At 45.6% G+C, this 20,535-nt stretch overlaps 1 protein-coding gene across 4 annotated transcripts in view; it reads right to left on the reverse strand.

The window, feature by feature from the left end:
* Positions 1 to 18,540, reverse strand: part of PCBD2 (pterin-4 alpha-carbinolamine dehydratase 2) — a 51,142-nt gene extending 32,602 nt beyond the window's left edge. The window contains exons 1-2 of one of the 4 annotated variants that reach the window (XM_032336686.1): positions 17,861 to 18,540; positions 14,353 to 14,484 (exon numbers count right to left, since the gene is read on the reverse strand). In XM_032336686.1, coding sequence (XP_032192577.1) covers positions 14,353 to 14,484; positions 17,861 to 17,944 — 216 coding nt within the window. In that variant the 5' untranslated portion in view covers positions 17,945 to 18,540. Of the gene's footprint in view, positions 1 to 9,806; positions 10,429 to 12,752; positions 12,961 to 14,352; positions 14,485 to 17,860 lie in introns of those variants that run through there. The other 3 variants (XM_032336690.1, XM_032336689.1, XM_032336688.1) reach the window with 3 other exon arrangements.
* Positions 18,541 to 20,535: the final 1,995 nt, after the last annotated feature.

Below are 20,535 nucleotides of genomic sequence, written 5' to 3' on the forward strand. Positions count from 1 at the left end.
GTGAATTAGAGGTCATGGATAACCATGTCAATCAGGAAATGGTCAACCTCAGGGGCAGGTCAAATCGGTGAGGAGTGATCAGCCCTAGATCTGATGTGCAACTCAAAGATCTAGAAAAACAGCTAAATAGGGGCTCCTGAGGGGCTAGTCAATTAAGCCTCTAACTCTTGATCTCAGCTCAGGTCTAGTTCTCAGAGTCCTGAGTTCAAGCCCGGTGCTGGGATCCATGCTGGCTGTGGAGCCTACAAAGAGAGGAAGGAAGAAAAAAAGGCTAAATAACCTGCCTTCATCCTTTTGATTTCATTGTACTGACAACCTCAGCTGGCATCATGGACCACTGAGAATCAAGAAGTAAACATAGGAGGGAAAAATCCCAGGATTCTTTTCCCAGGAATGTAATACATCTGTGCATATAAAATGCCTCAAGGGACCAAGCAGTAGGGGGGAGAAAATGCATCAGCTTCTCAGTTCCTTAGGGAGAACTTTTGTGAATTAGGTCTTAACCATTATTCTTTCTCATAACAGTCTTTTCTATTGGAGGTGCAGCATCCATTCTGGCAAATGATTGGCAAGTGATTGGGAACTGCCTGAGGTCAAGTTCCAAGTCCACTGGACTAGCTGTGGGGCTTTGGGCAAGTCACTTAATCTAAACCTCAGTTTCCAATCTGTAAAATGAGGAAAACAGTCTCTAGTTCACAGGGTTTTGTGAAGATTAAGTGAATAAACACATAGAACATCCTTACAAAACAGTGCCTGACCCAAGGTTTAGGTGTTCATTAAGCATTAGCTACTAGGATTTTCCTTCATGACACTTATCATAACTTGCAATTATACAGTCATTGCTTTATTTATGTTCTCCCTCCACTCCAATTTCTAGTGAGCTCTGTGAAAATGGAGACAATATCTGCTTTGCTCATCACTGCACCCCTGGGGTCTAGCACAGTGCCTAGACTATGTAATAGCTTATTAGTGCTGGGTGTATGTCAGGAAAAACTTTCTGGAAGTGGGTGAGATGCAGACATACGAAAGAAAGATAGGTGGGATGGAATAAAGAAGGTGAAGAACAGCTTAAATAAAGGTAGGAAAGAAATGAACCAAGATGTTCGAGGTCTTGGCTCCAGCTCCAGCATTGCCACTGTTTCCTGCTCCCTCTATCTGAACCTGTCTCCCCACTTCTTTAGTGAGGAGGATGACTAAGTGACCTCTTAGTTCTAATCTCTAACAGACTAAAGAGGCCTCTGGCAGAGAAATTATGAGAGGTAGGGTTAAGGGCCAGCCTGTGGGCAGCTCTGAAAACCTCTGAACAGGGGAGCCTGGGTGGTACAGTCAGTTAAGCATCTGACTCTTAGCTTCAGCTCAGGTCATGATCTCAGGGTTCTGAGATCAAGCCCTGAGTTGGGCTCTGCGCTCAGCAGAAAGTCTGTTTGGGATTCTCTCCCTCTGCCCATAGCCACCCACCCCCCAAGCACACCCTCACATGCTCTCTCTCTCTCTCTCTCTCTCTCAAATAAATAAATCTTAAAAAAAGAAAAGAAAACCTCTGAGAAAATGGTGTTTTGGGGCCCCTGGGTGGCTCAGTCATTAAGAGGCTGCCTTCAGCTCAGGTCGTGATCCCAGAGTCCTGGGATCAAGCCCCCTGCTCTGCGGCGGGGCCTGCTTCTCCCTCTCCCACTCCCCCTACTTATATTCCCTTTCTCATTATGTCTCTGTCAAGTAAATAAATAAAATCTTAAAAAAAAAAAAAAAGAAGATGATGATGATGTCTTGTAAGATAAAATAGGAAGGAAATGGGATTTTCTGAGTAGAGATCAACTTCGTCACACCAAAGCAACATGGAGACCAACACACGAAGGGAGGTAAAAGGCTGTAAGAAAGCTTACACAGGAACTCAAGGGGGAGACAAGGTGAACCCAGACTAGAGCACAATCTTGGGGAAAGACACTGAGTTCTCAATAACTGATAACCAAGATAGTTCTTCACTTTTCGGTCAAGGTGCTCAAGAAAATGGTGGCACTGCTGAGAGTAACAAGCAAGTTGGAGGAAAGAAAGGTAAGTTTGTTTTCAGATACTCTAAACCTGAAACACTAAACTCAGGAGAGACAGCACCACAAGGACCCACCTTTCCAATCTTCAGTCCATCTCACTGAACCACACTTAGGGCTCTCATTTCCCCAACAGGTTACAAATAAAAAAGACATGCCCCGCCCCCGTCCTTGACCTACATACTTCCTTAGCCCCTTCACTCAAAAAAACCTATCAGACTTTTTCTTTTTTCCCGTACCTATTGACCACCTTTCTCCAATTCCCTCTTTCCCCACCCTCCATCTCTGGTAACCACAAGTCTTGTTCACTTTTTATGTAAGTCCTTTTGTTTTCAGATTCCACGTATAAGTGAGATCATACAGTATCTATCTTTCTCTGACTTATTTCACTTAGCATAACGTCCTCAAGTGGTAGGGTTTCCTCATTTTTTTAACGACTGAATAATATTCCATTGTAATATATACCACATCTTTTTTTTAATGTTTATTTTAATTTCAGTATCATTAACATATGGTGCTATATTGGTTTCAGACTTACAATATAGTGATTCAATAACTCTAGGGTATGGGCGCCTGGGTGGCTCAGTGGGTTAAGTGACCTACTCTTGGTTTTAGCTCATGTCATGATCTAAAGGTCATGAGACAGAGCCCTGCGATGGGCTCCACACTGGGCAGGGAGTCTACTCAAGGGTCTCTCCCTCTCCCTTTGCCCCTCCCCCTGCTCCAGTGCCCACTCTCTACCCCCCTAAAATAAATAAATAAATAAACAAGACGGTTTTTAAAAATTCTATGTATCAGTGCTCATCACAATAAGTGTACTCTTGTTCCCTTCACCTATTCCCCTCACTCCCCCACTTGCCTTCCCTCTGGTAACCATCTGTTTTTTCTCTCAAGTTAAGAGTCTGTTTTTTGGTTTGTCTTTCTTTTTTTCCTTTGTTCATTTGTTTTGTTTTGTAAATTCCATATATAAGTGAAATCATATGGTATTTGTCTTTCTCTGGCCGACTTATTTCACTTGCTGTTATATTCCCTAATGCCATCCATGTTGTTCCAAATGGCAAGATTATGGCTGAATAAGATTTCATTGTGTGTGTGTGTGTATGTGTATGTATGTATATATATATATATATATATATATATATATATATATATACACATTTATAAACAAACAATTTATAACATAGGTATGTACTACATCTTCTTTATCTGTTCATCTATCAGTGGAACTTAGGCTGCTTTCATAACTTTGCTATTTTAAATAATACTGCAATAAACATAAGGATGCAGATATCCTTTCAAATTAGTGTTTTTATTCTTTGGGTAAATACCCAGTAATGCAATTACTTGATCATAGGGTAGTTCTATTTTTAATTTTTTGAGGAAACTCCATACTGTTTTCAGAGTGGCAGCACCACTCTGCATTCCCACTAACTGCAAGTTTCTCCACATCCTCACCACCTGTTGTTTCTTGTGTTGTTGATTTTAGCCATTCTGACAGGTGGGAGGTGAGATCTCATTGTAGTTTTGATTCTTATTTCCCTAACAATGAGTGATCCTGAGCATCTTTTCATGTGTCTGTTGGCCATCTGGATGTTTTCTTTGAAGAAATGTATGTTCATGTCTTCTGCCCATTTTTTAATTGGATTATTTGGTTTTGGGTGTTGAATTTTATAAGGTCTTTATGTATTTTGGAAACTAATCCTTTGAGGGTATGTCATTTGCAAGTATCTTCTCCCATTCAGTAGGCTTTCAGTTTTGTTAACAGTTTCCTCCACTGTACAGAAGCTTTTTATTTTCATGTAGTTCCAATAGTTTATTTTTGCTTTTATATGCCTTCCCTCAGGAGACACATCAAGAAAAGTGTTGCTTCGGCTAATGTCAGAGAAATTACTGCCTGTGCTCTTCTAGGATTTTAACTGTTTGGGGTCTCACATTTAAGTCTTTAATCCATTTTGAGTTAATTTTTGTATACGGTGGAAGGAAGTGGCCCAGTTTCATTCTTTTGAATTTAGCTGTCCAGTTTTCCCAACACCATTTGTTGACGAGTCATTCTCCCATTGTATATTCTTGCCTCTTCTGCCAAAGATTAATTGACCAGGGGTGCATGCGTGGCTGAGTGGGTTAAAGCCTCTGCCTTCGGCTCAGGTCATGATCCCAGGGTTCTGGGATCGAGTCACGCCATCGGGCTCTCTGCTCAGCAGGGAGTCTGCTTCCCCCACCCCCTGTCTGCCTCTCTGCCTACTTGTGATCTCTGTCAAATAAATAAATAAAATCTTTAAAAAACATTAATTGACCATATAATCACAGGTTCATTTCTGGACTTTCTATCCTATTCCACTTCTTCTTTTTTTTTTTTTTTTAGATTATTTATTTATTTATTTGACAGACAGGGATCACAAGTAGGCAGAGAGGCAGGCAGAGAGAGAGAGGGAGAAGCAGGCTCCCCGCCGAGCAGAGAGCCCGATTCGAGGCTCAGTCCCAGGACCCTGAGATCATGACCCGAGCCGAAGGCAGAGGCCCAACCCACTGAGCCACCCAGGCGCCCCTATCCTATTCCACTTCTATTTTTGTGCCAGTGCCCTACTATTTTGATTACTACAGCTTGGTAGTGTAACTTGAAATCTGGACTTGTGATACCTCCAGGCTTTTCTTTTTCCAGACTATTTTGACTATTTAGGGTCTTCTGTGGTTCCATACAGAGTTGAGGATTATTTGTTCTAGTTCTTTGAAAAATGCTGCCGTTGTTCTTGTTTATTAAGTAAGCTCTACAAGCAATGTGGGGCTTAAACTCACAACCCTGACATCAAGAGTCACATTCTCTATCAACTGAGCCAGCCAGGTGCCGCTAATGCTGTTGGTCTTTTGATAGGGATTGAATTAAATCTACAGATTGCTTTGGGTAGTACGGACATTTTAATAATACTTGTTCTCTCAACCTATGAGCATGGAATATCATTCCATATGTTGGTGTCATCTTCGGTTTCTTTCATCAGTGTTTTATAGACTACGGTCTTTTCCTCCTTGGCTAAGTTTATTCCTAGATATTTTATTATTTTGGGTGTAAATGCACATGGGATTGCTTTCTTAATCTTTCTGTTGCTTCATTATAGTGTACAGAAATGCAACAGATTTCTGTATGTACACTGATTTTGTATCCTGCAACCTTACTGAATTCATTTATCAGTTCTATTAGTTTTTTGGTGGAATCTTTAGGGTTTCCCACATATAATATAGACCACAACTTCTGTACCCATTCACTCGTCAATGGACACTTAGGTTGCTTCCATGTCTTAGTTGTTGTAAATAATGGTGCTTGAACAAGTGCCTGTACCTCTTTGAGTTAATTTTGGATCATTTCCTTAGGATACAGTCCCACAATATATATGTTATTGGAACATATGGTAGTTTTATTTTAATTTTTTGAGGATCCTCCATTATGTTTTCTAATCTGGCAATACCAACCTGTCAGACCTTTAAGGACCAACTCAAAACTCCCCTTCTCTAGGCAGCCATGCTAGAGTACACCTTCTGTTTATTAGTACTTCACATTTTAGTGCCTCATCAGTATGAAAATTTAAAAAATCAACTATCTTGTATAATTCATATATGCTACCTCCCCAATAAAACTGGAAGGTCCTGGAGCACCTGGCTGGCTCAGTCAGGACAGCATGTGACTTGATCTCGAGGTTGTGAATTCGGTCCCCATACTGAGTGTAGAGATTACTTTAAAATAAAATCTGGGACGCCTGGGTGGCACAGTCAGCTGAGTCTGTCTGACTCTTGGCTTCAGCTCAGGTTGTGATCTCAGTGTCATGAGACTGAGCCCCACATCAGGGTCTGCGCTGAGTGCAGAGTCTGCTTAAGACCCTCCCTTTCCCTCTGCCCCTCCCCTCTGTGCTCTCTAAAATAAATAAGTAAATCTTTCAAAAATTAATAAAATCAAATCTCAAAAAAAAAACCCAAAACCGAGAAGGTCTTCGGTGCAGAAATGGAATCATGTACTTTACTTACATTGTCCTCCTTCCACGCTCAGAGTAGAGCTAGACCCTCAGGGGTGACCAGCTCAAAGACCACGCTACATTCCCTCATCCCACCAGAGGTAGGCTCTGTGGCTCTCAGTGGGAAGACCACATAGCTCCCTGCCCAGCCCTAACTGGATCTTCTCCAGGTGCCTGGCATGCGTCCACAGCCAGGGCTGCAATGGTGAGGACAGGGCACTGGAAATCAGTTTGATGAATGATAACAGTAGAAGGCCACAATCCTGCCTTGCCAGCTGAGGGCATAGGAGCAAACAGATTCATTAGCGGCGATGGCTGTTTTGATAAGATTGATTTTAACAATACAATTCAATGACCTGATTGCTCAACAGTGATACCTGGGTTACTCTTGAACAAGTACAGCTTTGTTTGTTTTAGCTGGTGAATAGTGCCCTTCTCAGGGAAGTGTTGTCAAACCCTTTTAAGGTAGAAAGTAATCCAACAGGTAGTCCTTGGAAAAAAGGTATCTCCTAGGAAAAAAAAGAATGTAAAAACAAAACAACTTTCTGTGTCACTGTGGTATCAAAACATGTTGCTGTAGGAATCAGAGATGTGAGTGTGACACCCACTGTGCCATGATCCAGAGTGACCGCAAGCAATCTCAGGGTCTCGGTCTGGTTCAGGGTCCTTCTGGGAAATTCAGTGAACTAGTTAAAATGGCCCATTCCAGCCTGGATCAGAAGGGCAATACAACAGTAAACTATCTACAAAATGGGGGAGACGACGTGCTGTTCTGTTTACAGTGATGTAGGGCAAAGAGCAGAACACAAAGACCTCCAAGCCATGCAAGAAGCTCCTCTCCCACCTGTCCACAGTTGTGGGCTGACTCCCTCCTGGGAGAAGAGGTTACCTGGTCACCACCCCGGCCACAGAAACAGTAGTGCACCATTCTACTTGCTGCTAGGTAGAGATGACCAGCTGCTGAGGCTGCTCCTTCACGTACCCAAGATCCATACTTTGAAAGAGTTGAATATAAGTTTCTACATCACAGCCATAATGCACCAAAACTCTATAGACAAAACTCTTTGCAAACATGGACACTGTTTTCAATGGCTGTATTGAAGCAAAAGGCTGGTATGCTCAAGAAAAACAGAACAGAAAAGAGCAAGACCAAAATACATTGAAGTTATTATTTGAGGTCTCCTTTAAATTATTTTCTGTAATTACTGAGCCGGCAGTCCATTGTTATTAATTCATATTCAACCTATTTAAGCAGTCCCAGCAATGCAGGCGGAAAACAAATGCCTCGGTAATTTCCTAACTTTTGAGTGTTATTTTCTTGTCAGTTAAATTTAAAGCAACCCATTTCTGACCACATTATACCAAGTTAATCTCATTTAAAGTGCTTCACAAACCCTAACGGCTACACTAAGGTTTTGTACTAATGAAAGCAATTTACATAAATGAAATTTATGTCAATGCATTTCACGAAAAATTTTTTACTTTATAATAACTATAGTACTTATATGATAACATCTGTTGATATTCACAGTCTAAAGCTGGCAAAGATTTAAACCCACAACATTTTCCATGCATCATGTACATTATCTGTGAAAAGCAATAAAAAAAAGCAATGAATGCATTAATCATACCAATATCATCTGCAAAGCATAAATCTGAAATACCTTTCACGTCAGCTCAAACTGCTTTTTATTTTTTACACACCTGATTTTACGCCATCTGTAAAAGGGCAAGACAAAGACTGCTGAGGAAATTCTATTTCTTGGCTGTTTGACTTTCACAGAATATTTTGGCTACGTTCTGTAAACAGAAGATTTACTATACGACTAAGAAAACGCGAAGCAGTTGAAAGTCCACTTTTATGAAAGGCCGGGGTAGCAGCCCCAGTGTTTTCACGCCACACCGTGGCGCCATATTTACATGTTGGACACCTGTTTTACATTTCCCCTTGTCTGTCCATTACATGTGTTTTCACAAATACACATAGGGCCTAAACCCATTTTATGAGATAAACAGCAGAAGCAAGATGCCCAATGACACCTTTTTAGTCTCTAGTTTCGCACCTCTGAAGTACACCAACACTGCTGTCCCAGCCACCGCCCGACACCACGAGCATCACCTGCCCACAACTCCCGGGAGCCCAGCATGAATACACCACACAGAAATTTTTTTTAAAAGATTTTATTATTTATTTGAGAGGGAGAAAGAAAGAGCTAGAAAGCACCGGGGAGCAGGAAGCCCGACGATGCGGAGCCCATTCCCAGGACCCTGGGATCATGAACTGAGCCGAAGGCAGACACCTAACCGACTGAGCCACCCAGGCGCCCCACCACGTAGGTATTTTTAATTAGCTCCTCCAATGTTAGGTAAAGTTTGCTCAGATGTGTTGCTCTCCATTCCAGTGACAACGAAGGATGCTTTCTGAGGTTTCGAGTCAACGGCAGCCACAGAGCCCATTAGTGGGCACGAGTGACGCCAAGGCCACCGTGTGCAATAAGCATACAGGTTTTCACCTGACCTGGTTCCCAGACACACAGACAGGAGCCTCTAAGGTAACAGCAAAGGACACTCTCTAAGCTACATGATGAATCAGCCTTGGGAACACCCTCCTGGGAGTGTTCCCCTACCTTCAACAAGCAGGGTACGTTTCCACTTTCAAGAGCACTCAGATGTGACATTTCTATTATTGCATTACTGACTCAGAACTTTGCACCGAGTTTTGGCTTACAACAATGAACAATGAAACCTGAATTAATTCTTCCACAACGAGAACTGTTGAGAGCTGTGTCCCATTGAGGACTGTTAAGATTTTCATTAACAGTTGTCTTTCTTCTGGTATTGAGCTTTAGACTTCACTAAGTGTTTCAAAATGTTAACCATAAGCCTATTATCAAATTCCTCAATAAAACATTTTTATAAAGTAAGTGAGCAACAGTAACTTTCAACAGCTCTACAGCAGGAGCTCCAGGGCACAGGAAGGGAAAGATTTTACCAACCCCAAACTCACATATGGTGCTACTGCTGCTAGATGCACGAAATAGTGTTCCTTGGCACCCCACCCTCACGGCCCCGCCACTCAGGGGGCCCCTCCCCAGGCCCCACCCTCTCAGCAGCAGCAGTTACAGCAACCACAACGTGAAGAACAAGAGGCCAAACAAACGAAGCTCGGGCCTTGCCTGCAAGCTACACCTGAGACCAGCTATGCAGTTGAAAAGGGCCATGTTTGTAGGTCAAAATGGGCTGAGGGTAAACCAGTTCCTATGAGCACTCTAAGAAAATCGAATGCCTCAAGGGCCAGTCCACTGGAGGCAGCCCTGGCGGGCACAGGAGCTCCTCTGGGAATGCAGGGAATCCCAGGTCCTTGTCGCAAGGCTGTATCCCCTTCTCCTGAGTCAAAAGTGTTCTCCATTACCAACTGGAATCTCCTTGTAGCCTTCTCCTGGAATTCTTCATTCACCCAAGAGATACCAAATCAGGTACAGTATCCCACGGCAGCTTCTGGCCTATTCCCTATACTCGCTCCTCTCTACCCTGAACAAGGGAGGCTCAGCTCCCTGAGGGAGAGACGGGGAACGGTCCCCAGGGGCTTGAGCTGCTGCACAGCCACTCAGAGCTCCTGCCCAGGAGGGCTCCACCTGCTGGCATCTGGGATAGCTGTTTCCTGGGTTCCAGAGCCTTCTTCTGCACCTACCTCCAAAGCTTCAAACCGCACCTGATTCTGGAAGCTTCCCACTTGACCCGACCCATAACACCTAATACAATTTACCTTTATAAGACATGTACCCCGCGTTTCCAAGAAGACATCTTGTTCTTTCCATGCAGGCACCCTGCAACTGCCAAACACCGAAGAATCAGTTTGTCTCTGAGAGACCTCTCCCTCCTTAAGTCTACAAGAACAGAAGAAAAGCATCTAGCGCTCATAAACATCCTCACAAATGCCAAGCCCACCCTGTGTGAGTCCAAGCGCTCCAAGCACAGACACCTGTGGCTCCAAGTCCAGGCAGCACTATGCTCTGACGGCTCAAGGAGGCTCGCCGTGCCCATCATGCTGCCCCGCGACCCTCCACGCCTCCCCCAGGAAGACTCAGCGGCTCCTGGCCACACAACCTCTGCCCCGGCGGCCACCAACACTGTTAGAACCCCTTGGGAATTCTGCTCTTACAGTCTCTAAATATTTGCACCCATCTGAGCTATCAAATGAATGCGGACCATTTGGAACTAACCATATCCTAGAATAAAACCACTAAGAAAAAAAAAAGTTCCACTGTATTTTTTGCTGGCTACTTATTGTTATAGTGAAACCTAGAATAACCCAAAGCTTTGAGAATTAGGTCTCTCACCCAGGGTCACTAATTTTTCTCCCTCCCCTCCTTCCTTCCTCCTTTCCTTCCTTTCTTAAAATTTTACTTGAGAGGTAGAGAGAAAAAAAAGAGAGAGAGAGAGCAGGAGCGGGAGGAGGGGGAGGGAGAAGCAGCCTCTCCACGGAGCAGGGAGCCCACCTTGGGACTCGATCCTAGGACCCTGGAATCATGACCTGAGCGGAAGGCAGACACTTAATCCACGGAACCACCCAAGCACCCATGAAAAATATTTCTAAAAGGTATGGTTCATTGCCTATAGTAATAAGAGAAATGAATTCTAACGCAAATTTGTGACAACATTTCATTACACATACTACATTAGCAAGCCCTTTAAAAATGGTAACACCCAGCAAGTGCAACCTTCCTCCTGAAGAATTATTTTAAGTAAAAAGACAATGTAGAGAACTATAAAATGTCCATAACCTATTAAGATAAAAAAGAACAGAATTTTTAGCTGTATGTTCAGCTCAGACTTTTAAAAATATATACTGACATCCAGTGTGGGCTGAACGCCGCTAAGGGAAAGAGGGGACCAGTTCGGACAGCAGCTCCCTCCAGTTTCCAAAGCTGAGGCCAGGAGAGGTGCTGCCACTGCCAGGAACACAAGGGGCATGGGGGCCTCCCCAACTCTTGCTAAGGGAAGGGCCACACCAAGGGAGACCTGGCCTCATGGAACTGTGCCTACGCACATGGAAATGCCTCCTCACAACAGAAAATTCTAGGCTAACATTCTCACTGTCCATTTTGCACACACACAGGATAATACCTAGAAGATAAATTTCTAGATTCAGACAATGGGTATGTGCATTTTAAAAGCGGATACACAGGGCGAGGGGCGCCTGGGTGGCTCAGTGGGTTAAGCCTCTGCCTTTGGCTCAGATCATGATCCCAGGGTCCTGGGATAGAGCCCCTCATCGGGCTCCCTGTTCAGCAGGGAACCTGCTTCCTCCTCTCTCTGCCTGCCTCTCTGCCTACTTGTGATCTCTGTCAGATAAATAAAATCATTTTTTAAAAAATAAAATAAAAATAAAAGCAGATACACACTCCCCAACTACCCTCTAAGAAAGTTACACCAATGGACAGCCCCACCTCTTGCCTCACCGTCTCCCACATCACAGCCCCACCTCCCTCCTTACCAGCTAGATTACAAGTGCCAATGTTTTAATTCCTGCCCTTACTTATGCGTTACTTCCCTTGCCCCTCAGTTCCTCCACTGGACTCAAAACCTTGGGATCATCCTTGACTCTCCCTCCATCCGCACCATATCCAATCTAACAGCAAGTCTTGTTTGTTCTCTCTTCAAAATATACGAGGAATTGGGACGCCTGGGTGGCTCAGTTGGTTAAGCAGCTGCCTTCGGCTCAGGTCGTGATCCCAGTGTCCTGGGATCGAGTCCCACATCGGGCTCCTAGCTTGGCAGGAAGTCTGCTTCTCCCTCTGCCTCTGCCTGCTGCTCTGTGCTCGCTCACGCTATCTCTCTCTCTCTCTCTGACAAATAAATAAAATCTTAAAAAAAAAAAAAAAAAATATATATATATATATATATTCACTGCCATTTATTCATTTGCTTCTTGTCTATCTTCTGCACTAGAACAGAACTACCTGAGCTTAGAATTGTGCCTGGCACAGTGAAGATGCTTCATACATATTTGGTGAGTGAATAAATACCATTTTTATAATAAAAGTCAAGCTGGATTTTAAAACCATCACTGCATGAAAAGTACTATGTTGTGGATAAACTCTATCAGAGGAAAAAGACTAGAAAATAAACACTAGATGAAAGAAGTTGCAATGGGACTTTCTCTTAATGTACAACATCCTATTTTAGTGTTTCCTATTATTGTTTTATAATAAAAACGAGGGACCTTTTCTGTCCTAAATAAAAGGTTAGTGAGCATCTATGAGGAAGAGAGGGTCACGACTGTAAGCATCAGCTGTGAAAAAGAGAAAGGTAACTCTGAGAGCTGGAGCTGGCCTGGCAGGCGCACCAAGGCCCTGAGGTTACACACGAACAGCAGACAAGGCCACTCCACAAGCAGGATGGATTCAAACAAAAACAAGACCAAGTGCAAGGTTAAGTGAACACAGACAAAACATGAACCCTGTCCACACCACAAAACACCAAACGTCCCCCCTCTCCCAGCTAATGAGTGAGTGTTGCTTCTCTGCCCACTTCAGCTTTGGCCCCACTTTAGTCTACCCTCCCTACGGGTAAGATGGATTAAAATACTGAAGCACAGAACTGCCCATTTTCTGACAGCGCCCAAGCCAGACCAAACTATCTTCCCAACACCACCAGTTCCCTGATACGAGCAGTCTCCCTTTTGCTGCAACAAGCAATTCAGTCCCACCTGCTCCAGGAAGCCCAGGGGTGGTCCTGGTGATCTTGGGCGGGTGGGCAATGACAGGTGTCACGACATCAGCTGCAATTACCGGCCACTGGACATGCAGAAGCCCTAAGAGACCCAGCTGGAAAACTGACCCCAGGAGATGATCTCAGGGCTGGTTCTCTGAATACACTCCCTGATTTTCTTGTCATCTGCCTCTTTCTCCTAAAAGCTCAGTGAAGAAAATTTAAAAAAAAATTTTTTAAGTCAAATTAATAAAATGTCCCAATGAATAGTATTACAATTAATCAAGGATGCCCTGCACAGCTTCTCTTTCCTCCCATTTCTGAAAGTCGCCCCAAGCACAGGGTTAGCGGGGGCTGGATGACTGACTCTTGGGCAGAGCCTGAGGCAATGCTACCCAAATACTTTAAGCCACATGTTCAAGCCCAATAAATTAGCCCAGGCTTAAAGAAGTCAGGCTGTACACATGTAAGAATTTTAATAAGCCCGGAAAATGCTACCTAGAGCTTATGCATGAGCTTACTGTACCAATGGGATTCGCTGCCACCAGCCACAGAGTGCTAAGCCCCTGACAAGAGCTGTCGAGCACATGGGAAAGCAGGGACAGGGAGCCGGCTTGGTCTAGGTCTCCTCAGGAGCTGAAGACTGAAAGAAGGCTGGCAGCCAGATGGATGGAGAGCAGAAGAGGGCACGCAGCTCAGTGGAGCCAATGGCATTTCCTAGGAAAACATGTCGAAGGTTTGTTTGGTGGAAACCTGGTCCTCACACACCCTTCCAGAAACTAGCAAACACTGTAATCAATGTCTGCATTTATCAAATGCCTGTTTGTATCCAGAACTGTGTTAGCTACAATAGAGAGTTATTGAAGCAAACATGGTCTCTGCCTTCTAGATGCTGACACCTAATATAAATAAAAACAAATTCTCTCTGTCCAGAGAATTACCAAACTCACTGAACAAACACGAAATAGTCAAAAGCACCGATCTTGTACAAATGCTGTGGGGTAAGAGCTGCAGGGTAAGTCATGGGAGATGACTCTCTAAACAGGGTGGGGCTCTAATGGAACAGTCACCTTGTTAAAGCTGAGTCTCCAAGGGGGAAGGTCAGCTTTTAAGAAAAGAGGCAAGGGCTGGGATAAAACGAGCCAATCAGAGAAAAGCGTGCAGCTTAGGGCTTGAATTAGAGAATGAAATACATGTACACAGAGAAAGAAAACTTGACAAGCATCCAAGAAAAGTAGGGGGAAATCAGTCGAGCAGGTGTATGTTTCTGTACTGCTGTTCCTCAAGCCCTCTTCTGATATGCACAAGAAACTCACATATCCTTTTAATGTCATTTAAACTTTGAAAGGAAACTAAATGTCCTAACCCATACCAAACCAGAGGGTTCAGAATCTGATTTTCCAGATGACAAAAACCTCTCCCTTCCCCTAGAGCTGGGACTCACCCAGCTGGATGGCAGCACCTGTCCCCAAGGACAGTGCAGCTGTCACTGACTTCTTAAGGATCCACACAGGACCAGACCACCAGTAGTATTAAAGAGCCGCAGCCTGAGAGGACACAGACAGACCAGGGTACTAGCAAGGATATGTCATATTTACCTGATTAAAATTTTTGAAGGAAAATTCCTTGTAGATGGCATCTCTCTCATGTAATTCTGACCATCCTGCTGCTTTCAGGTCAAGGATAACTTGGTTCCTCTCCTCTGCTGTCAAATGGCAAGCATCTGCTGCCTATCAAAGAACACACATAATACCTGAAATGTAGAGGTTCAGTCAAACTCGAATGCATAGCCCTTTTCCTTATGAGAGATGCAGAAAAATACCTTAAGGGCAACAATCAGTGACCATTTTGGATTCCTCTGTTCTCAAAAAATAAACAACGAGGCTAGCTCCATACAAAATAAGCTGCCTCCATGCTAAGGTGTCTCACACTTACTGTTGCCTCACACTTCACAATTCTGTGTCTCTGGTTTATCACAGATACGACCATCAGCCGTTACCGCTGGTCATCTTACCATGACTGTATTACTAATGGCCAGCATGCCCAGATGTGGGAACTACGGTAAGCATACCCATGCAAGGAGACCCTGCAAGTCCACTGTCAGGTCCCAAATTAGAACTCAGGGCTCTATACTCCTGGTCCACTGCTCTTTGGACAGTCCCACACACCTTGGTGTTCTTCACTGCCTATTCACATGGCTCTTAACTCTCTGGGTGCACTATCCCCTTTCTGATGAAAACTAACCTCCAGGGGAGAAAACACAATCACACACTTAACACAGGATTTCGGATAATAACTTCTGGGGGTCCACAGATCCCCTGCACTACAGGCAAAAAGCCCTTGCCTTAGTACAGTGAGTTTTTCCAGGATACCAGTAAGACAAATCCCCCCAGTCTGGCCAGAGCACTGTCCACCTTGTTCCCACACTCACCCTGGTGACGAAACTCACAAACCAGAGTCCTGTTGGCTAACATGCCTCCACTTCCCATGCAATTTGTTTCTTAATTGAAAGAACTCTATACATCATGGCCAGAGAAAGGAGAGGACACTCTAGCAGAAGTCAGAGGAGCTTAGCTCTCGCTCCAGCATAAATGCCAACCAATATCTCCAACCATACCTATTTGCAGGTCTACTGAAGGCTCAGGTAAGAAAGGGATTGTCACCCAGAAAGACAAAACATATTATAAAGGGCTCCTCATCAAACAGCAACTGGGGGCTTAGCTGCATCCCCTACCATGAAATTACAACTCATTCCCACTTCAGAAACCCTGAAACAGTTCATCACTGACATTAAAGTAAGTAAAAGGGCAGAATAAGTAAAACTACTTTAAGACAATTTATTCTGGGACACCTGGCTGGCTCAGTCGGTTAAGCATCTGCATTCAGCTCGGGTCACGATCTCAGGGTCCTAGGATCAAGCCCACACCAGTCTCCCTGCTCAGTGGGGAGCCTGATTCTCCCTCTGCCTCTCCCCCTTTTCCCATTGGTGCATGTTTGCTAATAAATAACTAATATCTTAAAAAAAAAAAAAAAAGAAAGAAAGAAAAGGACAACTTATTCTAAGAAGAGGAAAAAAGGTTGCTAATGAACCAATTTTCTTGTCTCTCTTCCTTGCTAGGTCAACCACCTTTCTCCATAACTAACGTAAAAAAAAGGGGGGGAACCCTCTTAATTAAATAAAAACATGGGGCGCCTGGGTGGCTCAGTGGGTTGGGCCACTGCCTTCGGCTCGGGTCATGATCTCAGGGTCCTGGGATCGAGTCCCGTGTCGGGTTCTCTGCTCCGCGGGGAGCCTGCTTCCTCCTCTCTCTCTCTCTGCCTGCCTCTCTGCCTACTTGTGATCTCTCTGTGTCAAATGAATAAATAAAATCTTTAAAAAAAAAAAATAAAAATAAATAAATAAATAAAAACATTTGAAGACCTGTTATCAAAAGCACTTAAACTATTAAGATCCAAAACATCTCTTCATTACTCTTACCGTGACCTGTTATAGGAAATAATCTAAAATTTTATTAGTCACTTAAATATGTTAAGACAACTCAGGAAAGTATGGAAAAGAAATTAAATTATGTGTCCACTCTGAGTAGCTGCCAGGAAAACTCTTAACCATGCTGTGGGCAGTGTAGCAGTCACCTGGAGTGAGTGAAACACGGCCCCTGCGCTGTTTTCCTCCACATTCTCTGCCATGTACATCCCCAAAGAGGGCAATGGTATGCACTCTGTGCTTACCACAGGTGTCTGCCCAAGAACAGGGACCATGTCCAGGGTTGTGAAATGGAGCAACTTCATCTATGAAACACAAATGATCCCCTTGGAGATACACCTTCTGCAGAACCCTTTATGATGGGCTTTTTTTTTTTTTTTTTTTTTTCTGTGGGAGATGGGGATGGGGATAGGCAAAAGTAGAGAGGATTTGGAGAGAACAAACTTCATCCAAGGCCTCACTTGGTTACTTTCAGCTATGGGGATGCTGAACAAACCACTTAGCTTCTCTCAATACCAGTATCTCGTGTCTATGGCAGGGGCATCACAACCTCTACCTGTCGACACTTTTTTAAGATTTTATTTATTTATTTGAGAAAGAGAGAGACCACAAGCAGGGGAAGTGGCAGAGGGATAAGAGAACCAGACTCCCTGCTGAGCAGGGAGCCCAATATGGAACTCAATCCAAAAACCCTGGGATTATCACCTAAGCCAAAGGCAGACACTCAACCGACTGAGCCACCCAGGCGCCCCGAGATTTTTTTGAGAGAGTTAAATTTAAGGAGATCTTGAATGTGAAGGCACCCAGCATTAGACCCTGGCACGTGGCAGCCTCTCAAATCCTGTTTGTTCACTCCTCTGAACCCCATATTTTTACTTAATCATCAGCACCTTCGGTACAGGTATACCCTGGGACACGCTTAGGTGACAATAAGCACAGAACTCGTGCTCTCACCTTAGTGGCCACGAAACAGTCTTCAGCTTCCTCCACCATCGAGCTATCTTCAATGTGTCCTATTAAAGACTTTCAAAGGGCCAAGGGGCTCCAGCCAGCCTCTTAAGATGACACACGAAATTTGATACAACATTTCCCCACTAGGTGGTGCTGCGTGTTAAAGCTTCCCCTCAGTTAATGCATCCCAATATATTAATTTCTGATACCAGAAAAAGGACGAAACTCCCCGCGGAAGAAGAAAGAAGTATAGATTTGCCTCCCCCAAATACGATAATTTGTTACTAACTCTTCCCAAACATCACAGCAAAACAAGTGAGCTAACTCCGCGCTGAGCCAGCGGCTTTTCGGCGAGCGCGCCGCGCCTTTGGTCACTTCAAGTGACCCTCAGCGTCAGACAGCTTTGCAGCTACTTGTACTTTCTTTACACAAAACTCGTCCTTGGTTTTCTTCCGGCAGGCAGCTTCGCAGACAACGACAAACGATGATGCTGCGGAGCCCCTGTCTCCGGCCGGGCGTCTGGCAGGTGCCCGGCGCCCGAACCCGGCTCCCCGAGGTCCGACACCGGAAGCCGGGCCCACTGTGGGGCCGGCCCGGGTCCTTCCCCCACGGCCACCAGCCGGCGCCGCGGGGCCTCGCCCTCCTCCCGCACCGCGGGCCCCGGCACTCACCGTGGCCGAGAAGCTCCGGGCCCGACCCCGCAGCGTCGCCAGCAGGAGCCGCGACGCCCCCCGCGCCCCTAGGGCCGCCGCCATGGCCGCCGGCCCAGGGCTGCCCGGCGCGCTGCCTGCCCGCAGCCAGCAGGCGTCTGCCCGGGAGCCGAGAGCAGTGCGGGTGGCCCTCAGCCGCGGGCCAATTGGTCCTGCAGGCGCCCGCGCGGCCCGCCCCGGAAGGTCCCGGGAGCTTCAGGGCCGCGGACCGTGCTGGCATCAGGCGGGCGGGCGCCGCAGGCCCCCGCGCTCTCAGGTCCCGCTCCGCGCCGGCCGCGTCTTGCCCGCCTCGTGGCCGCTCTCCCGCCCGCGTGCTAAGGTTTAACCCCCGGTGGGCTCTTCGGTATCCGGGCTCCGGCTCGCCGCTCTCTCGAGGACAGTCGGTGCTGGGCTCCCTGCTAGGCGGTGGGGCCAAGAGCCCGAGTCGGTGGCAGCATTATGCGGGCGGGCACGGGGCGAAATAGGCTCCGGTGGGTGGGTGGGAACCAGTCCCTTCCGCGCTCGCGGAGGGCAGAGAACCACCGTAATTCGGGTCTGGGCATGTAAGGCAGGGAGCCGTGGGTGCTGCTGTGCCTGCCTAGCCGCTGAGGCCTCGGGCACGCTGCTTCATCGGTGCTAGCCCAGATATGACAGTCTGGAAACTCGGCTCTTCAGGTTTGCTAAAGAGCAGCGTGCAGTGCGCGCTCCGGTGATGAAGCAGACAGTTACAGGATTCCCTCCCTGCCCCCGCGCCCAAAGAGGTGGATTCTTTTATGTATATATTTACTAGTATTTTATTCTTACTCTTTTTTTTCTTGCCTTTTTTTTTTTTTTTGACATGTCACATACAATTTACTGGCTTTTAGTATATTTACTTGCACCTTTTTTTACTAGCTTAAGCAAATTAATAATATAACCAAGTTTGCTTAAGATTTAGCCGTCTACTCAATTTTTTTAATATCAGAGTCCATGTAAGTTCAACTTAGCAGTTGCTAGCAGTTAATTTTATATTCCATATGGAGTTGGGGGAGGGGGCTTTCTTGCCTCAAAATATCCTAAAATTCAAACATGGCTCAATATGCATTCTTAACATTTGCCCACTTGACAAAAACTCAAGGGAGGAATCTTGCTGCAAACTCTGATCAGATGTCACTGACCTCAAGGCATCCAAGGCACTACAGTTTCCGTTGCCTGATGCCTCAAGTGGGCAATGACTGGAGATGGAATTAAAAGTTTCGTTTCCAGGGCGCCTGGGTGGCTCAGTGGGTTAAAGCCTCTGCCTTCAGCTCAGGTCATGATCCCGGGATCCTGGGATCGAGTCCCGCATCGGGCTCTCTGCACGGCAGGGAGCCTGCTTCCCTTCCTCTCTCTCTGTCTGCCTCTCTGCCTACTTGTGATCTCTGTCTGTCAAATAAATAAATAAAATCTTTAAAAAAAAAAAAAAGTTTCGTTTCCAATACTTAATCGGGTGTATACAATCATAAATACCCTGTAGACTTGCTTATTAAAGTGAGAACTGCAAAATGAACTGGTACGTGTGAGGTAACAAGACTCCTCATTTTCCTTCCCTAAATCCACTTTAGGAAACTGGTGTCTCAGCTCTAGTTATGAAAAGCAGCAGCGGTAGCATGCCAGTAGGGCCTAGGGCAAATGATGTTCACCAGTAGGGGCTGTGGATACTCAGCCTTCACATGTACGTCTCCAGTTAGTAGGATTTAAGTTCCTTACCAAGGATTTATTGAGCAAGTCCTCTATAGTGGGTACTCTTGGGAAAGGCAGTCAGTCTCCTGCTCACAGTCTTTTAAGCCCTGCTCACCCATGTAAGAATGGGCCTTAGGCCTAGAACACTCCCTTACTGATTGTTACAAAGAGCCCATACAGCCTGTTCCAGGCTTAACACCTTGTGTGGGAATATCCTTCCCTGATCCAGGCTCACTCAATATGTACTCCTGTATTCTGCTTAAGCAGGCAAGTCAGAACCCTGGGGCATGCCCCCCTCCTCCCAGCCATCCCCTCCCCCTTTCAGTATTACAGACTCCACTGGGTTGGGAGGAGCTTGTGCTAAGACACTAGAGGGGCACTCTGGCCTTTCACTGTTGGGGAGGATCCACTTGCCTTGGGGACCACTGCACACTCCTAGAGTTGATCTCGCTCTGTCTCTTGTTGAGTACAAATGCTGTTCCATCCAGTATGGGACTGTGTTGTGTCTTCCTTGGCAACTGATACTAACCAGGAGTGAGCACAAGTGTCTGGATTTATGTCCCCGATGACTGGCTTCTCATGATCTTTCTGTCTTCCATGTAGCTGAATTCCCGCCCTCCCCATCCCTGGCATTGGTACCAGTGCACAGACATTGACTCTGCTGCACAGACACCATGCTTGGCTTGAGATGGTTTACCTGATGTTGGACCTTTCGTCCTGCCTCCTACTTCCCGTTCCCTCAGCACCAGGGCTTTCCAACTGATGCTCTCTACACTTGAACCTCCCCTCTAGGGAATGGCCCTGCTCCACCTTCCCTCCAAGGGAAACCCAGGTAGCTTGTCTTAGCTTAGTATTAGAAGCAAAGCCATGGATCTGTTGGCCACACTAGGAGCCTGTCCTCATCCTCCACACCAGCATAGGGCCCCATTACATATCAAAGGCATGAATATGCCTGT

This window comes from Mustela erminea, chromosome 3 (assembly GCF_009829155.1).
Source record: "Mustela erminea isolate mMusErm1 chromosome 3, mMusErm1.Pri, whole genome shotgun sequence".
NCBI lineage: Eukaryota > Metazoa > Chordata > Mammalia > Carnivora > Mustelidae > Mustela > Mustela erminea.